This window comes from Cryptomeria japonica, chromosome 2 (genome assembly GCF_030272615.1).
Source record: "Cryptomeria japonica chromosome 2, Sugi_1.0, whole genome shotgun sequence".
NCBI classification, from domain to species: domain Eukaryota; kingdom Viridiplantae; phylum Streptophyta; class Pinopsida; order Cupressales; family Cupressaceae; genus Cryptomeria; species Cryptomeria japonica.
The window spans coordinates 652,003,379-652,025,911 of NC_081406.1; the positions used below are offsets into that span (position 1 = coordinate 652,003,379).

Sequence of the window (22,533 nt, forward strand, 5' to 3'; positions counted from 1 at the left end):
CCATTTTTTATGTGATCTGGACGGATTATAGAGCTCATTCTAAAATATGGAAAAAAAAAATTATTAGTATGTTATAACCAATAAGATGGATGCTTTGGATTTTTATGTTTTATGCTGTTTTCTTTTGTGTCTCTCTGTGGCTATATACATATATGTGCAACAATGCATGGAAGTATAATTAAGGACAGAAGGAAATCAGTACATTAGTTCAACATTTGACCCAAAATCAAGTACTACGGCACTTTATTAGAATCATAAGATATTAGGAGCAAAGTACATGAATGGGCCCAAAAAGAAGCATGTTTAGTATGATTTTATGCGTGACTTTGAGGACTTGGCCAGCTTACATAGCCATGGCCTCCAAAATTCGTTATCCCACCATTCAATCCATAGTCTACTGCAACCTCTGCTTGCACAGGGTTGTTCTGATAGTTTGTATGCTTTGGTAATGGAGGCATTCCTGGAGCATGACTGCCATCTTGGTAGTGCATAGATGGATCAAAACCCATGTCTGTCCCTTGTGGAGGCAGTTGCAATGGCATACCCGGCAGTACCTGCCCCAAATCACTCTGCACATGAGAAAAGGGGACTACCCTGTCTTGATGCATATATCCTTCCTTCGGTGCTGGAATTGTTGATGCCCCCTCATGAGCCAAGACTGAAATTCCTGTAACATGTCCTATATGGCAATAATCTTGTGTCTGGGGAAAAACTGGAGTTTGCATTGGGATTTTTTGGTTGTTTTCCTGCATGGTAGCTTGAAATGTTGCCCCATTCATAGCAGGACCAAATCTTGGATCAAAGTGAGGATTTGACTGCTGAAGCTGTCCTCCTAGTGGAATAGGATAAGAGTTTGAAAACGAGTAATTCAGAAACGGTGGATTTGCAGGTGGAGGTGGTGGAGGCCTTTGCAGTAATGTTTGGTATGGTAGATTATATTGATGAAATCCATCAGTTTGTTGATTTTCTTGCTGTTGAGAATACTGCTTTCCCATTTCAGAATGCATTTGGTGTATTTCACCTTGGGATTGTCCTTGATAATTATCTTGAAGAGACTGACTCGGATGCTTTTCACAAACTTGATTCTGCTGCTGTGAGACAGCACTAGCATTTACTTGATTATTACAATGCTCCGATTGTTGTTGATCATGGCACCTTCCTCCCAGAATTGACCCTTGAGATTGATTCTGTTGAGACTGCTTTTCAAGTGGAGATACTGCCTGTGACAGTGGTAACCCTCTAGGCTGAATGAATTGAGGTGACTTTTCTGGCAGGGATGATGCTGGTGACACAGCCAATCCTGTAGACTGCATATCTTGAAGTTGCTTTTCAGGTAAAGATGTGGCTGTGGTGACTAGGAAACCCTTCTGTTTAGGCAACATCAATGGAGATTGTTGAGAAGCTTGAAGCAAAGGTGCTGATATAGAGCGACTAAGTTCTTGAGATTCTGCATGTGGTTGTTTATTCTGAGTGTCTGGAAATATTGATTTATTGTCCTTCTGATGCACGTCTTCATTTTGAACCACTGTTTGTAATAAGTCTAAATGTGCCCCTTTTAAGTGTTGCTCAAAATCAGGTCTCTTGAGAAATGACCGCCAACAGTGTGGAGCCCCACATATAAATACCCCATCATGCATTTTTATTGTTTGTATCTTCTGAATCCTCTCATCGCACCTGAAACAAGGGAAGAGAATGAATTATATTTGCAAAAAAAGATTTAAAATGCCAAGCAATTTTTCTTTCTGTGCAAGAAAGTATTGACTTAAAAATCCACAAGTCAAACCACAAACAATCAAGACCAATGTAAAATTAACAGCATAGACCCAAAACCTCTATTAAACTGTATAAGTGACCTATGTGCAAAAGGTACCAACGTATATCTCGAAGTACACAACATATTAAGTGAAGTGTGATTGGCATACTAACCAGGTTCGCAAAATTATGTAGATTCAAGAAGGGGGGAATTTGGCACGAACTAGTGCTTTCAAGAAAATGTTTGAAAGGCTTGGGAATAAGGAAAACCATAAAAATTTACATCTTATGAAAATCAGCGCATTATATCAAGCATAGATGAAAAACTCGGATTTTGCAATAACTCGGCAAGGCCAAAAAATTTTAAAAACTCGGGACTCGCCAAAACTCGGCAAAACTCGGCAACTTTATCGAACATTTGAAAATACATTTTTTTTTTATATATATAATTCAAAAACACACATTTACACCAAATTTGTATAACATATATGATTTGAAATGACTGTGTATTACACAGTCATTTGAAAATTGAAATGACTGTGACTGTGTAATACACAGTCATTTGAAATGACTGTGACTGTGTAATGATGACTATGTTTGAAAATTTGAAATGACTGTGTATTACACAGTCATTTGAAAATTGAAATGACTGTGATTGTGTAATGATGACTGTGTAATACACAGTCATTTGAAAATTTGAAATGACTGTGTATTACACAGTCATTTGAAATGACTGTGACTGTGTAATACACAGTCATTTTCAAATGACTGTGTATTACACAGTCATTTTCAAATGACTGATGACTGTGTAATACACAGTCATTTGAAATGACTGTAAATTGTAATTACTAATGATTGTGTATTACACAGTCATTTGAAATGACTGTGACTGTGTAATACACAGTCATTTGAAATGACTAAGACTGTGTAATACACAGTCATTTTCAAATGACTGTGTATTACACAGTCTTAGTCATTCGAAATAAAACAATACAAAAAGATACCTGGTCGTGCGTGCAAATGCAAACAATACAGTCATTTTGACTGTGTAATACACAGTCATTTCAAATGACTGTGTATTACACAGTCAAAATGACTCTGTATTCGAAATAAAACAATACAAAAAGATACCTGGTCATGTGTGCAAATGCAAACAATACAGTCATTTTGACTGTGTAATACACAGTCATTTCAAATGACTGTGTATTACACAGTCAAAATGACTGTATTCGAAATAAAACAATACAAAAAGATACCTGGTCGTGCGTGCAAATGCAAACCCTATGCAAATCACGTGGCGTTTTTTGCCTTCCGGAGTCACGCAAGCCGCGAAATGGAATAAAGACTTCGGTTTTTTTTTTGCCTGCGACTTAAGTCGCATTTTTCTCGCATTTTGTGCCGCGTTTCGGGCGGGTTTTGGCCATTAACGGCGATTATTTGCCAAAAAAATCGCGGCGAGTATATAAAAAAATCGGCCCGAGTATTTCCGCGATTAACTCGCGCAGCATTTTGGATCACGATTACTCGCGAGTTTTTGAATTGCTCGCCGAGTTTTGCAAGTATGATATCAAGTACCACTTGAGGGAACCAATTTTTTTTTACGGCATTTCTCAAATTTTGTATTAGTTTCAACTTTCAACCTCATGATCCAGATAAGGAGATAAATGGGCTTTGCCAATCCACCTCAAAACAAAGTTCATATCCTAAAAAGTAGATATCCTTTATGAATCATAATGAAAGAACCTTAAATGGTCAAAAACAGCCAAGGCAGCTTTATGATCTAATAGAATCAAATATATTCAGGTTAAGATCAAGGTTAGGGTCACAGACAAGCTAGATCCATCCAACTACTAATTAATTTTCAGTTTGAATGGTGCCATTCTAAAAATACTAACAGAATACAACAAAGAATTTATGTTTATTTCTATTTAAGACCTTACTGGAGAATATAAATCAAAGCAATCCCCAAAGAAGCGAACAAATATATTTCAAGTAAAATACTTCTTAGACTAGAATCTGCGCAGCCAAGGAGCTTATAATAGGAGCAGTTGTGCATAAAAATCAGTAGACACAAGAGGAACTAAAATAATCTGGTCACCTATACCTAGCATTATTATATAATACAAAGTATCAAAAAATGGAGCTGTCCTAGGATGGTGTTTCTTGTCGTAATGTCCTCTTTTCATTAATTCATCACATGTGACCCATTAGCTCATTATTTCCTGGTGGACTGAAGAAAAAATTTGAATAAAGGGGGCCATATTTGAGAAATAGGCACAATAAGAAATAAAATAATATTTAATTTTTAGCATCTCTAGATATTAGTTTTGGATTTCCATAAAGGGAAGTTATGACAAATTCCATTTGATTATATGACAGCATTATGAGAGAGTTACAAGTTGACTTTTAAGAAGATGTTATAATCTTGAGGCAGAATTTTGACTTGAATAGCCTTTGCGATTTTGAGAATGAAGATAACTTGCTATTTTGAGAATGAAGATAACTTGTGGGAGCATTGGGATTTGAGCCCTCCTTTGTGCTATAAAATGGGGTGTTTGGCCATTACAATAGTCTCCTTTTTTCATGTTTTATCGGCGTATTTTTCAGCTGTTGATTTAAGGATGAAAATACTCAAATCTAAAAATTAGAGACCGAAACCCCTTTGGTTTCCTATGGGCAGTCTCATCCAAAGATTGCAACTATGTTGAATGTATTCTCTTTTCTTTTGGCAAGTTGATTTGTGCACTAAATAGCAAACATTACATCAGATTTAAGGAATTGCTTGTATGTTATTGCAGGTCATTTGCATGTAGTTGCATGCTATTGCAGAACAACTAATGTTATTGTAGACACCTAAAATTGTCCTATCTAGATCCTAATTCTTCTATTAATTAAATAATATCTTTATTTATTTAATTCATTCATTGATCCTCTTCTAAGCCTTTCCTCATTTAAATAAATACTTTTATTTCTTTAAATTGTCCGTTTTCCTAAACTAAATGATCCCACTTCCTCTATTAATTAAATAAATTTTTATTTATTTAATTAATTCATTAGCCTTTTCTACCCATGACACATGTCATTCATCTTTTAATTCTTCTCTTACCTACCCCTTTATCATTTAATTATTTCCTCTACCTACCCTTTAATCCTAGCCGACCATTTATCTTTACACCTCTTGATCTTATCCCTCCATTTCTTACAGTATTCTCTATATAAGAGGCTATTCTTCTCCATTTTCAAGCCTAATCACCTAATCGTCTAATCACCTAATGACATAATCTCTTATGCAATCAAGTCTTCTTGCGATCAAGCTATCAACCACATTTTCGTTCTTTGTTGAGCTCTTGTGCACACATAAAATCTAATAGCAAATATATCAAACAAGATCAATGGAGATAGGAAGAAATGGAGATTGAAACCCTACTAGACATGTGAATGATATATCTTGCTTTGCTTTGTTGATTTGCATGATCTTAGGTATCTTCATTTGTGTATGGTGGATGCTTTTCATTGTTAGGCTAGGATTTTGTGGTTGGATCTTTGTTAGTCTTTCAATATTTTTGTTTTCATCATCCATTTTCACCGTATACAGTTGTTATCCATTGAAGTAATCCAGCATATTTTGTTGATAAGAATACAGCTTCGATGTGGAGATAGTGGTGAATAACTTATAAAACATTTGTAAAGGTCATATTAGTTGTATCAAACCTAATTTTCCTGCCAGCCTATCAATCGTAGGAAAAAAACAGAAACAAAAAAGACAAAAGATGAAAGAGTGGATCTATCTCAAGTTAGCTTGGTGGGAATTCAAAAGGGATGAGAAGGAATGGCAAAGCTATGGCACAAATGTTACATCTTCAAAGTAACATGCCCATGTTTATACAAATAAGTCTCCTTCAAAAACCTAATGAGCCCATGTTTATACAAAGGAATGACAAATCAGATGTTGTGACAATTACATCAAGGGAGTTAAGACACACTTATATGAAGTATCAAGAGAAATAAGACAATTTCAAGGCTACAGTAACTTTTGTCAACTACGATACATCGAAAGAAGATTCAAGACGGAACAGCCCGTAGTAGCAACCAAAATGATGAAAGGAGTGATCTGCAATGAAGAGTAAATTAAATGCTCCTACTTTTGATGGCACCAACAAAATATCCTCTCAAGCATGGTTGCAGAAGTTGCACGCCTACTTACCACTCTGACTAGTGGCACTATGGTTTGGTCATATAAGGGCATAGTGGTGTGGATAGTTTTGATGATGTCAGCCAATATTGTTGAACCGCTTTAAGTGGAATGATGAGGGCACGCACTTCAAGGAGCTTGCTAGGAACAGAAAGTAGACCTCAGTGGATTCATATGTTGTTTAATTTCAGCAAGTTAGGGTCATGGTACTTGATGCATTAGAAAACAGAACTACTTTTCTCTTTATTGGGCCTTTGCACCCCTATCACTACAACAGGCTATTAGTAAGGCTTTGACACTTGAGCCATTTGTACTAAGGAGCAAATTTTCATCTTAACCTAAAGCTCCACTACTTGACAACAAAAAGGTAATTTTCAGAAAGGATGATTTAATTCATACCCTCAATTAGCTATACCTCAGCCCTTTGTGACAAAAAAGATTGATGAGCAGACTAGAAATGATCTTAGAAGAGAACAGATATGGTTTTTGTGAACAGAGCATTGGGAGCCTGGTCAAAGATGTTGGGGCAAGGGCCAAGTCCATCACATTGAAGTAACATGTAATAGAAGAGCCAATTGTGGGGCATGAGCCTGAGAAATTGTGTGAAGATAATTCCAGCATTAGCAAAGAGAAACTTGCAGCTCTTTCAAGAGTACAATGGAATTACCCATTCAAGGTTTTTGGAGAGTTATCCACGTAGTGTATTACCGTGCTTATTGTCAGTGGACCTACCCACAATCATTTTTTTAACAAGACAAATTAGCAGTTTAGCCCAATGACCCAGAGCTTGCTCTGTAGAGGGCAATCCCCCCCATAACCTCTCAGATGGATGGGTGACCTTCATCCACACTGCATGAAAATCATAAATCGTGGGCTACCTAAAGCAGCAGTCAAGACCAAGTGATCTGCCCCAAGGGTCACCCACAATTTTATTGATGAAGACCTTGTGGCTAAAAGGAGACTAAAGGTGGAGGACTTCACAAGGTTCAATGTCACTGTCGCTAATGATTTCACTATTCATGCACCAAGGTAACTCAATGGCTCAATTTATTCTTTGGTAATTAATATGCATGTGATAATTCATATGTTTTGGGACTAGGAGAAGTACTCATGGTTCTAAGTATACAATGGTTGCATTCCCTTGGAGAATTTTCCCGAAATAATTAGTCCATGGGATTGAAGTTCAAAGTCTCGAGGGAGAGACATAGTACTTGAGGGCAAACTTGATGGGTCAAAACTAAGAATATGGAAAGGATTTTCCATAAGGGGCAAGTCTCATGAGCTGCTAATTGCTTAATGATAAAAGGTATGCCCTACTACTTCACCTTTGGGCAAGTATCGCACTTATCACGTAGATATTCAAACTATTTTGGAAAAAGCACATAATTGTGTTCAAAGATATGCCTCCAAGTCTGCCATCAGATAGGAATTCTAAAAGATCATCAAGTTGGAGCAAGATTCTAAGCCCATCATGACCACCTGTATCACCATCCATAGATGAGAAGGCAATAAACGCATCATTAGAGATGGGTCACCTCAAACTTGCTTCTAGTCCATTTGCATCATCGATAATATTTGTAAACAAAAAAGGATGGCATAATGAGGATGTTCGTAGATTATTGGGCCTTGAACAAGAAGGCGATCAAGAATAGATATCCATTCCCATAATCAATGAGCTTATCGATGAATTGCATTGAGTTGTCTACTTTTCAAACTGACTTGAGGTCTAGCTACCATTAGATCTATGTGTATGCTGAAGACAAGCACAAGTCAGCCTTCAAGTGCCATCGTGGACACGACAAGTCCCTAGTCATGCCATTGGGTTAATAAAATGCTCTAGCTACATACAAATATGCTATGAACCAGGTATTTAGTGCTCAATTGAGAAAAAATGTTTTGGTATTCTTTAATGCTATATAGATATATAGTATAACTTAAAAAGATCACTTTGAGTTTTGAGTCTATGTAGTAGTAGTTTGCTAGTTTTGAATGGCTTGTATCTATTGTTGCTAGTAGGAATTCACATTGCTTGTTGATGTTCTTTGATCGTGTTCTATACATTTTGGTGGTCCACATTGATCGATGTGCGTGTTATTGAAGATTTTATTGGTCCGGTGGTTTTCTTCGTGTTATACGACTTTACAGCCAACCCAATGGTTCTTGCGTATTGTGGATGATCTTGGCGAGATGTTCGGTGGTGTTGCATGTTTGGGTTTGGGTTCATGCTATGTCCTTGCCAACATTGTATTGGTCCGCATATTGATTTATGTATTGTGTGATGTAATTTTGTAATTAGGTCTTATGAGTTGAGTCGACCTTGAAGTTAAGGTTGATGATTTGTTAAATAAGTGATGTAATCATGTAAGATGTATACCTGCGGTTGTGTCTGCGTTCTTTGAGAGTGTTGTATGTGCGAACAAGTGAATTGATCTTTTGGAAGTGTGTAGAAGAGGAGAGAAGTGTTGCAGTGCAGACAGTGTGCTTAACCGGAATTGTGATCAGGCATTTGGAGATGCTATTCTTTAAGTTCATGTAATCCGGATTGTTGTCCAATCTTTGTAAGGCAATGAGCCTTCCCAAAGTTGTAGCCCTTTGTTGTTTTTGAACAGTGACCTCTAGGCAGTGTGCCTGAATGCATGTGCATACCCCATTGTAATATTTTCACATACTACTGCAGAGTATCATCATATTGTGGGTAGGTTCCCACCGTGGTTTTTCCCTTAACCGGGTTTTCCGCGTCAAAAATTTGTGTTATGTGTGTTGTTGATGTGGTGTTTATCTTTGTTACTGTTGTTCTTGATCAGATCTGAAGATAAGGTTAATTTGTTTAAGCTTGGTGAAAACTGATTACCCCCCCCCCCTCAGTTTTCCTGCATTGTTGTTGCGAACAGCCATCACCCCCAAACAGTTAGACAAATGGAAATAGTAATTAAGTGGGTCAAAGTGTAGTTGAGGAACTATGTCAACAATTAGTAGACAAAATAGGTTAAGTGATTGCATCTTGGAGGACACTGTTGCAATACCACTTACCACATTTCCATTGGCATGACGCATTTACAGTACTATATAAATATGATCCACTCACCTTCACTAATGTGGTGTCCACTAACAAGAGTATATCAGCAACTAGCGACTTCGTGGAACATAACCAAGAAATTTTGAGATCGCTAATACATCATTTGAAATAGGCCCAAAATCTATAAAAGCTTTATGCAAATCTGCACTACACCAAAGGATCCTTTGATATTGGAGATATGGTCTTTCCATGCCTGCAACCTTACAGGCAGACATCAATTAATCAAAATGGAGATAAACGGCTCAAACCCCACTTCTATGGACCACACAAGAATTGAGGAGAGTTGATGAAGTGGCATATGTCTTGGAGTTGCCAGCAAGCAGCTAAATTCACAATGTTTTCCATCTGTCTTGCTCAAATAGGCACTTGCTTAGCATATCACACCAACAATTGATCTATCACCCCTAGGTGATAGAGGAAAATTTATATTGGTTCTCAATGCCATCATTGACATATGGTAGAAGAAACTACTCAACAAGACTGTCACAAAGTACTCGGTCTATTGAAGGAACCTGCCCACAAAGGATGCTACTTGGCTTGTGTAAGTGCCCAAACTCATTGCAACTCATGTCCACAATGAAATTGCACCAAATAGACACAACTCACATGCCAGTCCTGAAATTTTCGTATTATGATTAATTATGATTAGAATAGAGAACAGTGCGTTCTCTAAACACATTACTTTCATGTTTTGTATAATTATGTTACGTTTGCCAAGATTTTTCTAAGTCCCAGTCCAAAATCAAAATTTTGTGTTGTCAACTTCATGCCAAGTCTGATTTTTCTAGCTAAGGGTGCAGAGTCTGGACCCATGAGCCCATCCCTTTATTTACTAATAGGCTCGAAAAATAATTTTTATAAGGGGGGCTCGATATGGGGAAATATGCACAATAACAAATAAATGATATTTTATGTTTAGCATTTCCAGATATGGACCGTGAATTGCCAAAAAAGAAGGTTATGACACTTTCAATTTAATTATGATAGATTCCATGATAGGGTATTATGAGGGATTTACACGTTGACTTTTTGCTTTTAAGAGGATGTTATGATTACCTAAGCAGGGTACTAAATTTGTGGTGGAAACTTGAATAAGGTTTGCTATTTTGCAAATAAGACAACTCATGAGTGCATTGGAACTTGGGCCATCCCTTGTGCTATAAATTGAGGCATTTGGCAATTAGAATGAACATGTTTTCTCATATTTTACTAGCATAGCACTCAGTTGTTGATTGCATTTGTGCTAAAGGTACTCTCGTTTCTTTTGGCAAGTTGATTTGTGGACTAGAACAGCAGTATACAGCTAACATCAGATCAAATTCAAGAAATTGCTTCTATATTATTGCATATTGTTGTAGGTTATTTGCATGCAGTTGCATGCTATTGCAGAATAATTGCATGTTATTATCCATTGATGCAATATATCATATTTTATTAATAAGTATATAACTCTAGTGTGTTGAAAGTGATGAATAATTTATTAAAAAATTGTAGAGGTAATCAAACCCATTTTGAAGTTTCTGTTATGCAGAAATAGCTAGAGAATCATCCCCTTGTCATTGTCAATGAGATTTGAAAATTTGCCCCGATCCCCAACATCCATCATATTTTATCAATAAGAAGAGACTGCAGACACAGGCAAGGCGGCAAGGTTAATTGAAGGGTATATATCAGGGATGAGGGTGAGCAATGTAAGCGAGAAGGCAAGGTCCACTATTGCAAGGGATGGGTGCCAAGCCACCTAAGCCTACCAAATAATTTAATAATTTTAAAATCTGTATCACACATTTTTAAGCATTTACATACAATCCTACCTACAAGGCTTGCAAGCTATAAAAAATATTTGTCAAGCTGCATCCAGCTAGCAAACGAAAATAATGTTGTTCTCAATTTGACTTCAGTGCAATAATAAATATATAATCTCTTGGACTTCAAAATAATAGATAACAAATTTTGAATAAGATTGTCACCAATATTTTGTCAATTATCTATTATTGTCATGCATTGCCTCAAAACATTTCATTGCCAGAAGTCAAATCTATATCCAATTTCCTCTTTAAAAACAATAGTTTGACAATGCTATGTAGTTCCAAGAACAATTTTTAACATACATAGAGTGGCTACCATGTAAGACATGGGATAGTCATAGTCCCTCTTCACCATTTCAACCGCACCTTACCTCAAAGCGTAATGTCCCCTTCTTGGAGTATACCTGATTTTTGCCAAAGTAGCAATTCCGCAACATAATTTGTTCTAAAAATAATATTTCAAAGTAAACATTTAATGTATTAATGAACTTTAAGAGTAAGTAAACAATTAACATTCAAGAAACGATTAATAACAATCACATTTGAGTCTAATTCCTAATTTCTTCTCCAATAGCCAATCATAGTAGAGATTAGAATGGAAAAACTATTCATCACAAGTAAGCCCAAGGGCATGCTCCTACCCACCTTGGCCCCAAGTGGCAGGAACTCCTGTCAACCCCAAGAACTCCCATCCATCCAACATGGGGTTGGCATACTTACCTTGTGAGAACCTATACCGCCTGATGACTGCTACTTGGATAATATAGATTAAACCAAACATTATATTAATATAAACAAATCCAACAATTCCCTCCCTTACTACTTGATATATATGCATTCATATCATATCTTACACACTATATATATATACCAATCTAAGACAGAAATTCTGCTAGTAATTGCTGTCTTTTTATATGCCCAGTCTGATCTGATCAATTCCCTCTTAAATACTGATCTGCACCTTTTGATAAATACAGATCTTGATATCCTTCGCTGCCCCTTTAGAGTGGTCAATATGCTGCTTATATATCCCTTCATTTGATGGAAGGATATGTCTCTTCCCACGGACATCCTCTATGCAAAAGTGGCAACTCTTGATCATATGTTCTTTGCCTTTAACTGTACTAGTACCTACAAAAAATCGTTAAGTTTTATGATAAGACAATTTTCTGTGTGCTGACACCTTCTTTCATGGCAGGGGCATGACACAAAGGAATTCATTCTTCTTGATCTTTAAGGAGTTACATGGAAAAGTAGATACAATCCCTTTGGCACCAAGTTTTTATGATGTTTGAAGGACTCCTTGCCCCTACAAGTTTGAGTTCTAAAGGTTCATATCTTGTGACTTTTTTAAGACAATCAGATTAAGTTTGCTTGAAAAAATATATTAGCATGGTATTCCCAAATCATTGGCCAATTATATTTGTAAGAAAAAAAATTTATTTACTAAAATGCCAACTTTACAGTGATAAATTTATAACATATGTTTTCCTTAAATACAAACATATAATATATTGTTATGAATTCAAAGGTTCCCTAAATATCAAATACATAAGGTGAATTTCTCATTCCTTGAAGCTTTCCTTACTACAGCCTGCTTTTTGTGGGCCTTTTTCCTTTAACTCCACATACACCTCTCTGTCAAAACCACTTTTTTCTCAAACAAAAGCTACAACATCTGGTTTGGAGTTTCCATCAACAAAAAATGGAGCGGCGCAGGCGACTAGGGCTTCGGCCCAAGGATTTGCAGGGTTTTTGAGCACAGGGAGGACATCCCTAGGAGAGAAGGTATGATTCTCAGAATACGCATCAAGGTTTCAATCAGATGCGGACTGGTAAACGACCATGGCAAAAACCAAATAGGACTTGGGAGGATCAGAACAGGTTTTTTTACCCCCAAAAGTAGTGGGGCGAGGAGACCAGAGTCAGGGAGGCCAACTTCGGCAGAAATGAGAATCTTAGCAGTGTTGGGCATCGTAATAAAGAATATGGACCAAAAACTATATGGCAACATTTCCAGGAAAAAGAATGGCGACCAAAGTCAAAAAATGCAAAAGGCGAACAATGCCCCTGTGAGTCGAGAGGAGGAGAGACTGGAGAGAGTCTCGTTGATGCTGGATAATCAAAGCTGGACCAGATCAGTGGCTTTTTTTCCAGGCGCAGGGCCTGTTTCTAAAATGTTTTGGAGATTGGGCTTCCGTGGGTAAAATGAAAGGATGGTGCGCGGAAAACTGGAACCGCAAGCTTGAGCTAAAAACCTTGCCAAATGGTTTCTTCTTGGTGATCACTGAGAATGAGAAGGATAAACAGTGGATTCTGAATAGTGGACCCTTTTTTTTGGGTGGTAGAGGACTATATATTCAAGATTGGGAACCTAACTTTAACCCATTGCAAGCATCAATTGAAGTGGTACCCATATGGTTACGATTATATAACCTTCCCAGAGAATACTGGAATGAGGAGTCTTTCCAAGCTATAGGTAATAAATTAGGGTTTTACATCAAAGCTGATGAGGCTATAGAGTCCAAAGATTTCAGTATATATGCACAAATTTGCATTGGTTGGAAACCCAATTACCCCCTTCCTGCAAACATAGAGATCATCACCAATGAAGGGCAGTGGCTACAAAAGATTGAGATTGAAGAATCAAGTGAAAGATGCAAATACTGCAAAAAAGATGGACACTCGGAGGATACATGTCTGATTGGCCCAAAAGGGAAAAATGTGGAGACAATGATCCAAGAAGAGGTAATTTTTTTTGTGAGCAAAGAAAATGAAATGGGTGAGAACGAAACAGAGAATGGCATTACACAACCTGCGCAGCTGCCCCTGATCCAAGGGGAGGATTTGTCGGACGCAAACAAGAAGATCTCAACGGAGGAAGAGATAATGGTGGATGTTTCTCTAAGAGATAAACAACTGGAGGCAGCGGTGAGCGTAGAAGAAGCTATTGCTCGGGTGGAGAAAGCAGTAGAGGTCCTGGATGAAGCGAAGTCTAGAGCCACAACCCTTGTGGGAAGGGGACAAACGGTGGAGGTGACCGAGAAGACTGAGGATCTGCAGGAGGGTGCCCTTGAAAAGGATGGAGCTAATGCAAGTAGAGGTATTGAGGGAGGGGAAGATGATGATGAATGGGGATGGATGGATGAGGAAGACATCTTAGAGACAAGGACAGTAGAGCAGACTGAGCCTGAGTGGAACAAGATTCGTCTAGGAGAAAATCAAATCAAGTTAGAATTGCAATGGCTGAAAGCGCTAAGGGACAAAGCAAACTCACAGTAGGGAAGGGAGTTACCCTTCCTGAAGGACAATAAAAATCATAACATGGAATGTCAGGGGTTGCAATGCCCCTGATAAACGTCAATTGATCAAAAGAGGTTTGGATCAATTAAGGCCGGATGTAGTTCTTTTGCAGGAAACCAAGCTTAATAAAGAGGATGCAGGTTTGCTCATTAGATCTTGGAAGCAGTGGAAGGGAGTCTTTGTAGACTCAGAGGGTGCGTCGGGAGGTTTGGGTATACTCTGGAACCCATCCAATCATAGGGTGGAGGTAATTGGTGACTCTCGGATGTGGTAGGTGTGTAAGATCCATTCTTTCCCTTTGAATGCTGATTTCTTTTTTATTAATGTTTATGGACCGACTAAACCAAATCAACAAGGAAATTCCTGGCAATCCCTCTCCTCTCTCATCCAAGAACTAGAAGAAGGAGTTATCATTATTGGGGGAGATTTTAATGCCATTCTGGAAGCAAGTGATAAAGTGGGGGGCAAGAGAGGTCCTACTTCATCCCAATCAAATTTTCAAAATTTTGCGATTAGTAATGGTCTCAAAGAAATCAAATCCAAGGAAGGGCAATTTACATGGTCGAACAGAAGGATTTTGGGGAATCGTGTAGTGGAAAAACTGGACCGATTTTTCCTGGGAGGGGCTTGGGCGGAATCCCCCCTCCTTTTTGTTTCAAAAATCCAACTGATGGTTGCTTCAGATCATCTACCGGTGGAACTCATTATCGCATTTGATGGCCCTCCCGTACCCCTTTAAATTTGAAAAGATGTGGCTGAGGGATGGGAGCCTGTGAGACATAATAGCGGAATGGTGGTCTGAGACTTCTGAGGTACTAGGTACAATGGCATTTAGGTTTGTTAAGAAATTGCAATCTGTTAAGTCTAAAGTTAAAGAGTGGAACTGCACTGAATTTGGTAATATTTTTGCTAATAAGCAAGATTTGGAGGAGAAGTTGACCGCATTACAAGAAACAATAATTCAAAATGGAATGTCCTCGAAGTCTTTTTTGCAGGAACGTGACCTTAAAAAACAGTACAATGAGATTCTGGCACGGGAAGAAATCTATTGGCGACAGAAATCGAGGGAGTATTGGCTTAAGGAAGGGGACAGAAATACAAAATTCTTCCATAACTCGGTCAAGGCCAGAAGATCCTGGAACAAAATCACTTCCATCCATAACAAGGAAAATGTCCTATTGGAAAACCCGAAGGATATCAACAGAGAGGCAGTCAGTTTCTTCTCAACTTTATTGTCTAAAAAGGGTAATATAAGTGTAGAGTATCAACAAAATTGACTCAATGCTATTCTGGAGCTGATCACAAAAGCACAAAATCAGGCACTCATGAAACCTATCCAGTTTGAAGAGGTTCGGAAGGCTGTTTTCAGCATGATGGGGGACAAAGCCCCGAGACCAGATGGCTTTCCGGCCTTTTTCTATCAGACCTTTTGGGTTATAGTTGGTAAAGATGTTTGGGCTGTGGTGGAGGAATCGCGGAGAAAGGCGTATGTAGCAAAGGAGTTGAATTGCACACTTATAGCCCTTATCCCCAAAGTGGAGCACCCCACTTCTTTTAATGAATTCAAGCCAATCTCATTGTGTAATACCATTTTTAAAGTGGTAACGAAAGTCATCTCTAATCGATTGAAACCAATTCTAAATCACATTATTTCAGAAGAGCAAAGTGGGTTTGTTCCAGGTAGATCGATTGTTGAAGGAATAATAATTGCACATGAAGCCATTCATACTGTAAGACAAGCTAAGGTGGAACGAATGTTGATTAAATTGGATATCAGGAAAGCATATGACATGGTGGACCGGGAATTCCTATTCCAGGTTCTTAACAGGTTTGGATTCTCAGAAGGATGGATTAATTGGGTTCGTGCATGTTTAGGTGGAGTATGAACCTCTGTGCTGGTAAATGGTAGCCCACAACGATTCTTTCAGACCTCCCGTGGGATCAAACAAGGGGATCCACTATCGCCCTTCTTATTCATCATCTTGGCTGAAGTTTTGGGAAGATTAATTCTCTCTCAGAGAAATCGAGGTAATTGGAAAGGAATTCAAATTGCGGAAGGAATGGATCCAATCACCCATCAGCAATTTGCGGATGATACCTTGTTATGCGGACATTCTTCACTTCAAGAGGCTAGAGTAATTAGAAGGACAATTGATACCTTCTGCAGGGCATCTAGTCAACAAGTTATAATTGGACAAAATCAGAAGTTCTTTTTTTAACACAGGGGGAGGTAGACAGCAAGAAATTACTAATATCCTAGGAGTCAAACTGGGCACCTTACCTGGGAAATTCTTGGGTACCCCTTTATTTGGGGGGCCAAACCGCATGGAATTGTGGCATAGCCTTATTGACAGTTGTGTCAATCGTCTTGAAAAATGGAAAAGTAAATGGCTTACCTTGGCTGGAAAAATAATGCTCCTCAAATCGGTCCTATCTACCCTTCCTATATATTCCATGACGGCACTAAAGATCTCGAAGAAAGTGATCAGATGCATTAACAGAGGAATGAGAAAATTTCTTTGGAATGGCAAAGAGGCGAGAGACAAAATCCCCTTGATTGCGTGGGACAAGTCTGTCAATCCAAGCTGACTAGGGGGTAGGTTTGCGAAAGTGGACTTTGCTTAATGAGGCAATGGGAGAAAAGTTGCTATGGCAAATTTACTCTCACCCAAACCAGAAGTGGGTACAAATTTTAAAACATAAATGTACAAATTTTAAAACATAAATATCTAGATCAGATGAGCAGGGAACGAATTTTCACCATCAGAGTCCTCCCCAAAGGATCTGCTATCTGGAACTTCCTATGCTCTTGTAGACATATGATCACTGAGCACATCACATGGGAATTAGGTAAAGGGACAATGGCCAAATTCTGAACAGACTCCTGGGAAGGGAAGGCCAGCACTCAATCAAAGACAAGGGTGTGAGGAAATCAAACGGGTCACGGAAGCACAGCGGGGTGTGAAGGTAGAAGATTTCATCACGAAGTGCAGGACAAATGGAGTAGACCATTGGGAATAGAAGAAGCCGGATAATCTTCCTATGACTCCAAACCAAAAGGCTCTGTTGAAGTCCATCCTACAGGAGTATACGCCACCTCTGTCGAACAAGGAAGATACACTTAGGTGGTGTGGATCAAAATCTGGGCAGTATTTGATCAAGATTGGCTATGGTATTTTAGAAAATTTGGAAGCAAGAGTGGACTTGCCAACTAAACTGTTGTGGAGCTCTCCTATCCTCCCGAAAGCAGGAGCCTTCTCATGGTTGGTTCTAAGAAAGAGAATTCTGACAGGAGAAAGACTGTGCAGGTTAGGCTTCCTAGGTCCATTTAGGGGCATAAAGTGTAAGAAGGCAAAAGAAACTTTGGATAACCTGCTACTTCAATGCGAGGAGGCACAGAAGGTATGGAAATTCCTTCTTGGTAAGCTGGATTGGGCCATCCCGCTTCCTAATTCGATTTTTGATATTTTTACAAGCTGGAGAATACCTTGTCGTAAATCAGCCCTTTCCAGCCTTAGCTAGTGGCCCATTCTCTTGTAGTATGGGAGATTTGGAAGGAAGAATTTTCCAAGAAAAAGTAGAATCAGAGGAGAGTTTGTACACAAGAGTGGAAAGAGCAATAGTTGAAGCGGTCTCTGTGCTGGCTAGGAATCATAATTTAGCAAAACATCCTTTCACAAATGAAGATAGAGATATCCGGGCAAAATGGCCTCTGGTACACTGCCAACCTGTTAATGGGTCTTCAGGGGTTGATCCAGCTCTTTCTTCAGAGATGGTTAAATGGGAACCACCTAATAAACAGTGGATAAAGATTAATTTCAATGGTGCATCAAAAGGAAATCCGAGAATCTCAGGTGCTGGGGTGGTGGCGAGGGATGATAACGGATTTATCCTTTTCAAAGGAGCACAACGTTTGCAAGATGGCACTGATAATGAAGCAGAGGTCCAAGCGGCCTTTCTAGCAACAGAACTGGCCTTAAATATGAAAGTCCAACGGCTACATTTAGAAGGGGACTCTCAAATAGTTATTAATGCAATAGCTAAAGGCAACACGCCATGCTGGAAATTAAACCGATGGGTGGCTATGATCCAAGAGAAGCTCAAAGCATTTGTGATGTTTCGTGTCTTGCATATTAGGAGAGGAGCAAATGCAGTGGCAGATTTGCTATCTAACATTGGAAGCGAATTGGATAGCTATGCGGCCAAATGGTGGGAAAGGAGATGGTCACATGTGGGAATGGTATTAATTGCAGCCTTTTAGAAATGTGCAGTCTTCAGCATGAAAGCAAGAGCAAAAATTGGCAAGTACATAAGACAAGCTAGCGCCTGCTCTTTGAAGAAGGTAGTTATCTGTGGCAGGTCGCACAATTGGAGCGGGTGGAGGATGGCAGTAAATCCTGCATATGATCTCATGGCATTAATGCCATATCTCTGGCACTCATTATCCACCCTATATGACGGCGGAAGAATTTATTACCCGTTGAGCTGCGTGCCAGGGTTTGTTTGTAGTAGAATTAATTGTATCTTTGTAGCATTGTATGACATTGCATTGCAGGAATTGTTGTTTCAAATCTGCAGGTGACTATGGAAGCTAATTTCACTCTACGAACGGACAAGAAGCTGGTGCCTTTTCTGGGCAAAGTATCGGAGAAGCGGATGCAAGGACTCTTCCGGTTTAAAGCGGAGAAGCTATGGGCGATGGCTCGTCTCATGCTTGTTGAGGAGGTGGTTTACGTCCGACACCGATATCGGACAAACATGGAGGTGTACTCCTTGCTTCTGGCGTGGGCTTGTGAGTTCGAGCCGGAGGTGGAAAAGATAAAACTCACACTAACCAAACTGATCGATGGGGAGCTTTTGATAAACCTTGATTCAATCCTGGAATGGGTGGTACCTCGAGTTGGCATCCGTATTAAGAAAGAGGATGACCAGGAGGAGTTGATTCCCTTTGTTCGTGGACCGGAGAATGAAATCAAAGACTAATGCCGGGAACATGCCCGAGTGGGATGGGAAGCGATGAAGCTCTATGTGAAATTAACTAGAGTGGATGAAGTCCTAAATGCTCTGCATGTGGTGGCAAGATTGGAAGTTGGCAGGGACCTGAGAGACAGGTTGAAGAAGGATGGGCTATTCAGCTACTGGCAAGTTTGGAGGGCGACCCTAACTTCGAATGTCTGGACTGCATCCCAAGAATGAAAGGTGAAGCGGCAAGGGGGAAAGCACTGACCACTGAGGAGGGAGGGGAGAAGGCGAGCCAGGGTGATAGTGAGTGAGTGGCCTGTTGGCCAGTGTTTTTCATATGTTCTTACATGTTTTCAGCTGTTAGTTATTGCTCTATAACTTAAATTATTTCTGGAACATTTGGGTTTGTAGAACCAGCAAGGATCTGGTTATTTTCTTTTGGATGTCATAAGTTGTAGGGTTGGGTAGTTCATAAGATATGACTGTGGGTGATATGGGGTTGATGTTTGCTGCGTTTATGCATCGTGGAAGACTGCCATTTTGTATATTTAAATTTCCACATTAATATAAAGTAAAAATATTTACCAATCAAAAAAAAAACCACTTTTTCCCCTGGCTGAGCTATAATACTTTTAGTTTGATTCTTCCAATATAGAAAAAGACTAATCTGTGATGCTGCACAACCTTTTTCTCCAAATATACTGGTCAAATCCCTATTTTTACCTGCGATTATTAAACTTGAAAGTCCTTTATAGACATATTGGAATGGACCAATTTATACTCTCTATGTTCAAATATTAATCACGAATGTACATTTTGTCCTGTGATCCTTCTTGCATTTTCCTTGTACCAAAAGGAAAAAATAAAATTAGAAGTCCTGGTTTTTAAGTATATTTTCCCTTTCCTCCCTACTTTGGTTTGGTATTCTGACTATTTCTTGGGTCTCCCAAAAAATCAGTTGTCATAGGCTTTGGACTAGTCTATCATCTTTGGGATTCAATTGACTGAAGTGAATAAGTTTCTCTTCCATGCAAGATGCTGTTTCCAACAAAAACAGATTGCTGATAGAGAAAAAAAAAATCAACCACATGTATCCATCTTTACACTATAAGTGTTAGAAATAGTAGTAATATAAAAAAATTGGATAACTGAGTTGGCAATCAAAAAGGCTGAGGTGTGAACATACCAGATTAGATTGACTGCAAAAAAACTATGCAATGTAAAAACTAATCAAAGCAGTGAGAGACAATTACACGTCAAATATTTGTATAATATTGGCAGAAAATTTAATGGTTCATTAGAGGCACTCCAACTTTGTGAACCCTTATTTTAAAAGTTCTTTAATCCTTCTTCTACTGTCCAATAACAAAGAGGATATAATTCGACAACCAACATAATTCTGATATAAAAGATATACTGTGACATATTGTTACTATGAATAAGATATCTTACAGGTAACAGCTGGGTTCGCTCCTTGCACACGTTAAGCAAAAGGCATGCTCACAAGGACTCTGTTAAGCACAATAAAGATACAACTTCTTGAATCAATACAATTAGATTATGAACATCTATGTCAAACTAGCTTCCGACATACAAATCAAAACTAAATATTATCTGAATGAAACTGCAGATCCCAAACTAGTATAACATACCACCATGTTGCATTCTTCAATTTGCTTACAAATATTTGTTTAAACTACTAACTCTAGTTTGAGCCATTAACTACAGTGTCAGAAATTAATAAACCCTATCTATCAATGAAAGAAATTTGCATGAGGCTAAATAACTCTTAAGTTGATTAATTTGTTCCTTATCATTAACTATGAAGAGACATAGAAGCGTGGAAAAAATATTATAAGTGTAAATTTGAAACAGCTTGTCATATGCTGAAGCCTTGAGAAAGTAGAATTACGTCACAGATAATTTCTAAGGACTTGCATGAAAATATCATTACATAATTTAGTCTACAAAGTGGCTTGAAATTTGTCAAAAGTTCTGCCCTGTACAGAGTGGCTTGAAATTTGTCAAAAGTTCTGCCTTGCAAGTGGTAAGGTAAATGGAGTTTTATGCACCCACTTGGATTTGTCCTAGTTTAGGTCCGTTCCACTCAAACAACACATTAACTAAAGAGAAAGAGATGGAGCTGGGAACAAGTCCCTAGAAAATTTTGGCAGCCTTGATTATCTCAGACCTGGCAGCTAAAGCCAATGGAAGTTCATGTGTGCAGCACAAGCCACAGCACAAGCCACAAAGGACATGTTTCAAGAAGCTTCCAAAAAAAGATTAAAATATTTAGCTTAACATTTTTGCATCTATACATATAAAAAGTTAGTATAGTTTCACAACATGAAAAGCAAAGAATATGCAAGAATCCATTTACAAACAAATGCATGTAATAATCACCTTTTCTCGGCATCCTGATACACTCCTACAAAACACAAATATGCTTGTACTTGGTAAATGTGCGTAAATGAATTACATAAATAAGCATTACATACATTAAATGTTATTGTGTATTGCCATTTAAATGTGAACCAAAAAAGAATTATGATTATGGATTAGAGAGATGAAGCTAACATTTATATTCGTTCATTTGTTGAATTTCTGCTTACAAAATATTCAACCACACTTATTAACTAAATATTATATACATTAAACATTATTGTGTCCAGAAAGAGATCTTTGGTTTACTCTTTATTTGGCAAGGCTCAAAAAGAGAAGGTTTAATAACATTTCCAAAGAGGAAGACAAGAGGGGGGGGTAGATTACGATCTTCTCACTCTATTAACTTCAGAAGCTTCATTGAAGGGAATACTTGTTAATATTGAACCTAAATCTGGTAAAATTCTCCTGGAATAATCAGAGAGGTTTTTGTGACATTATGAATGATATCCTCTTAGTCGAAGCAGAATGGTTGAACAACTGGTGCTCACAGAATATTCTGTCCTTAATGTCTTGGGCTCTGATCATCTTCCAATCTAGCTAGAGGTTCGGCCAAACAAGCAATTTGATAGATGTCCCTTCAGATTGAAGCAATGTGGTTAATACATCTGGATTTGCAAAGGTGGCGAGCTATTGTTGGAAGGTGTTTGTGGTATGCAAGCGATTGCAAATGTTCAAGTTTGAACATGCACTAAAATATCTCAACTCTTGTTAAAAATCTTGGAATAATGTAATACGGGAATATCTTTGCTAAAATGAGCTCTGTGGAAAACGACTTAGTGGACATAAATTTTAGGATTCCAAAAAATCGCTTGACAAATGATTTAATAGCTTTGGAGTTGAACCTTTTAGAGACGCTTGACAAATTTTATGCCCTTGTGGAAATTTTTTGGGTATCAGAAATCTAGGGTTCAATGTATAAAGGAAAAGGGCAGAATTACCCACTTCTTTCATTTCTATTGTAGCTCATAGACTAATCAACGGATCACATGTATTGT

General features: G+C 38.3%; 1 protein-coding gene across 1 annotated transcript in view; it reads right to left on the bottom strand.

Moving 5' to 3' along the window:
* Positions 1 to 214: 214 nt before the first annotated feature.
* LOC131038392 (E3 ubiquitin-protein ligase HAKAI homolog) overlaps positions 215 to 22,533 on the bottom strand; it is a 28,042-nt gene continuing 5,723 nt past the window's right edge. Inside the window, exons 2-3 of the mRNA XM_057970816.2 lie at positions 20,546 to 20,604; positions 215 to 1,674 (exon numbers count right to left, since the gene is read on the bottom strand). Coding sequence (XP_057826799.2) covers positions 315 to 1,674; positions 20,546 to 20,604 — 1,419 coding nt within the window. The 3' untranslated portion in view covers positions 215 to 314. The remainder of the gene's footprint in view (positions 1,675 to 20,545; positions 20,605 to 22,533) is intronic.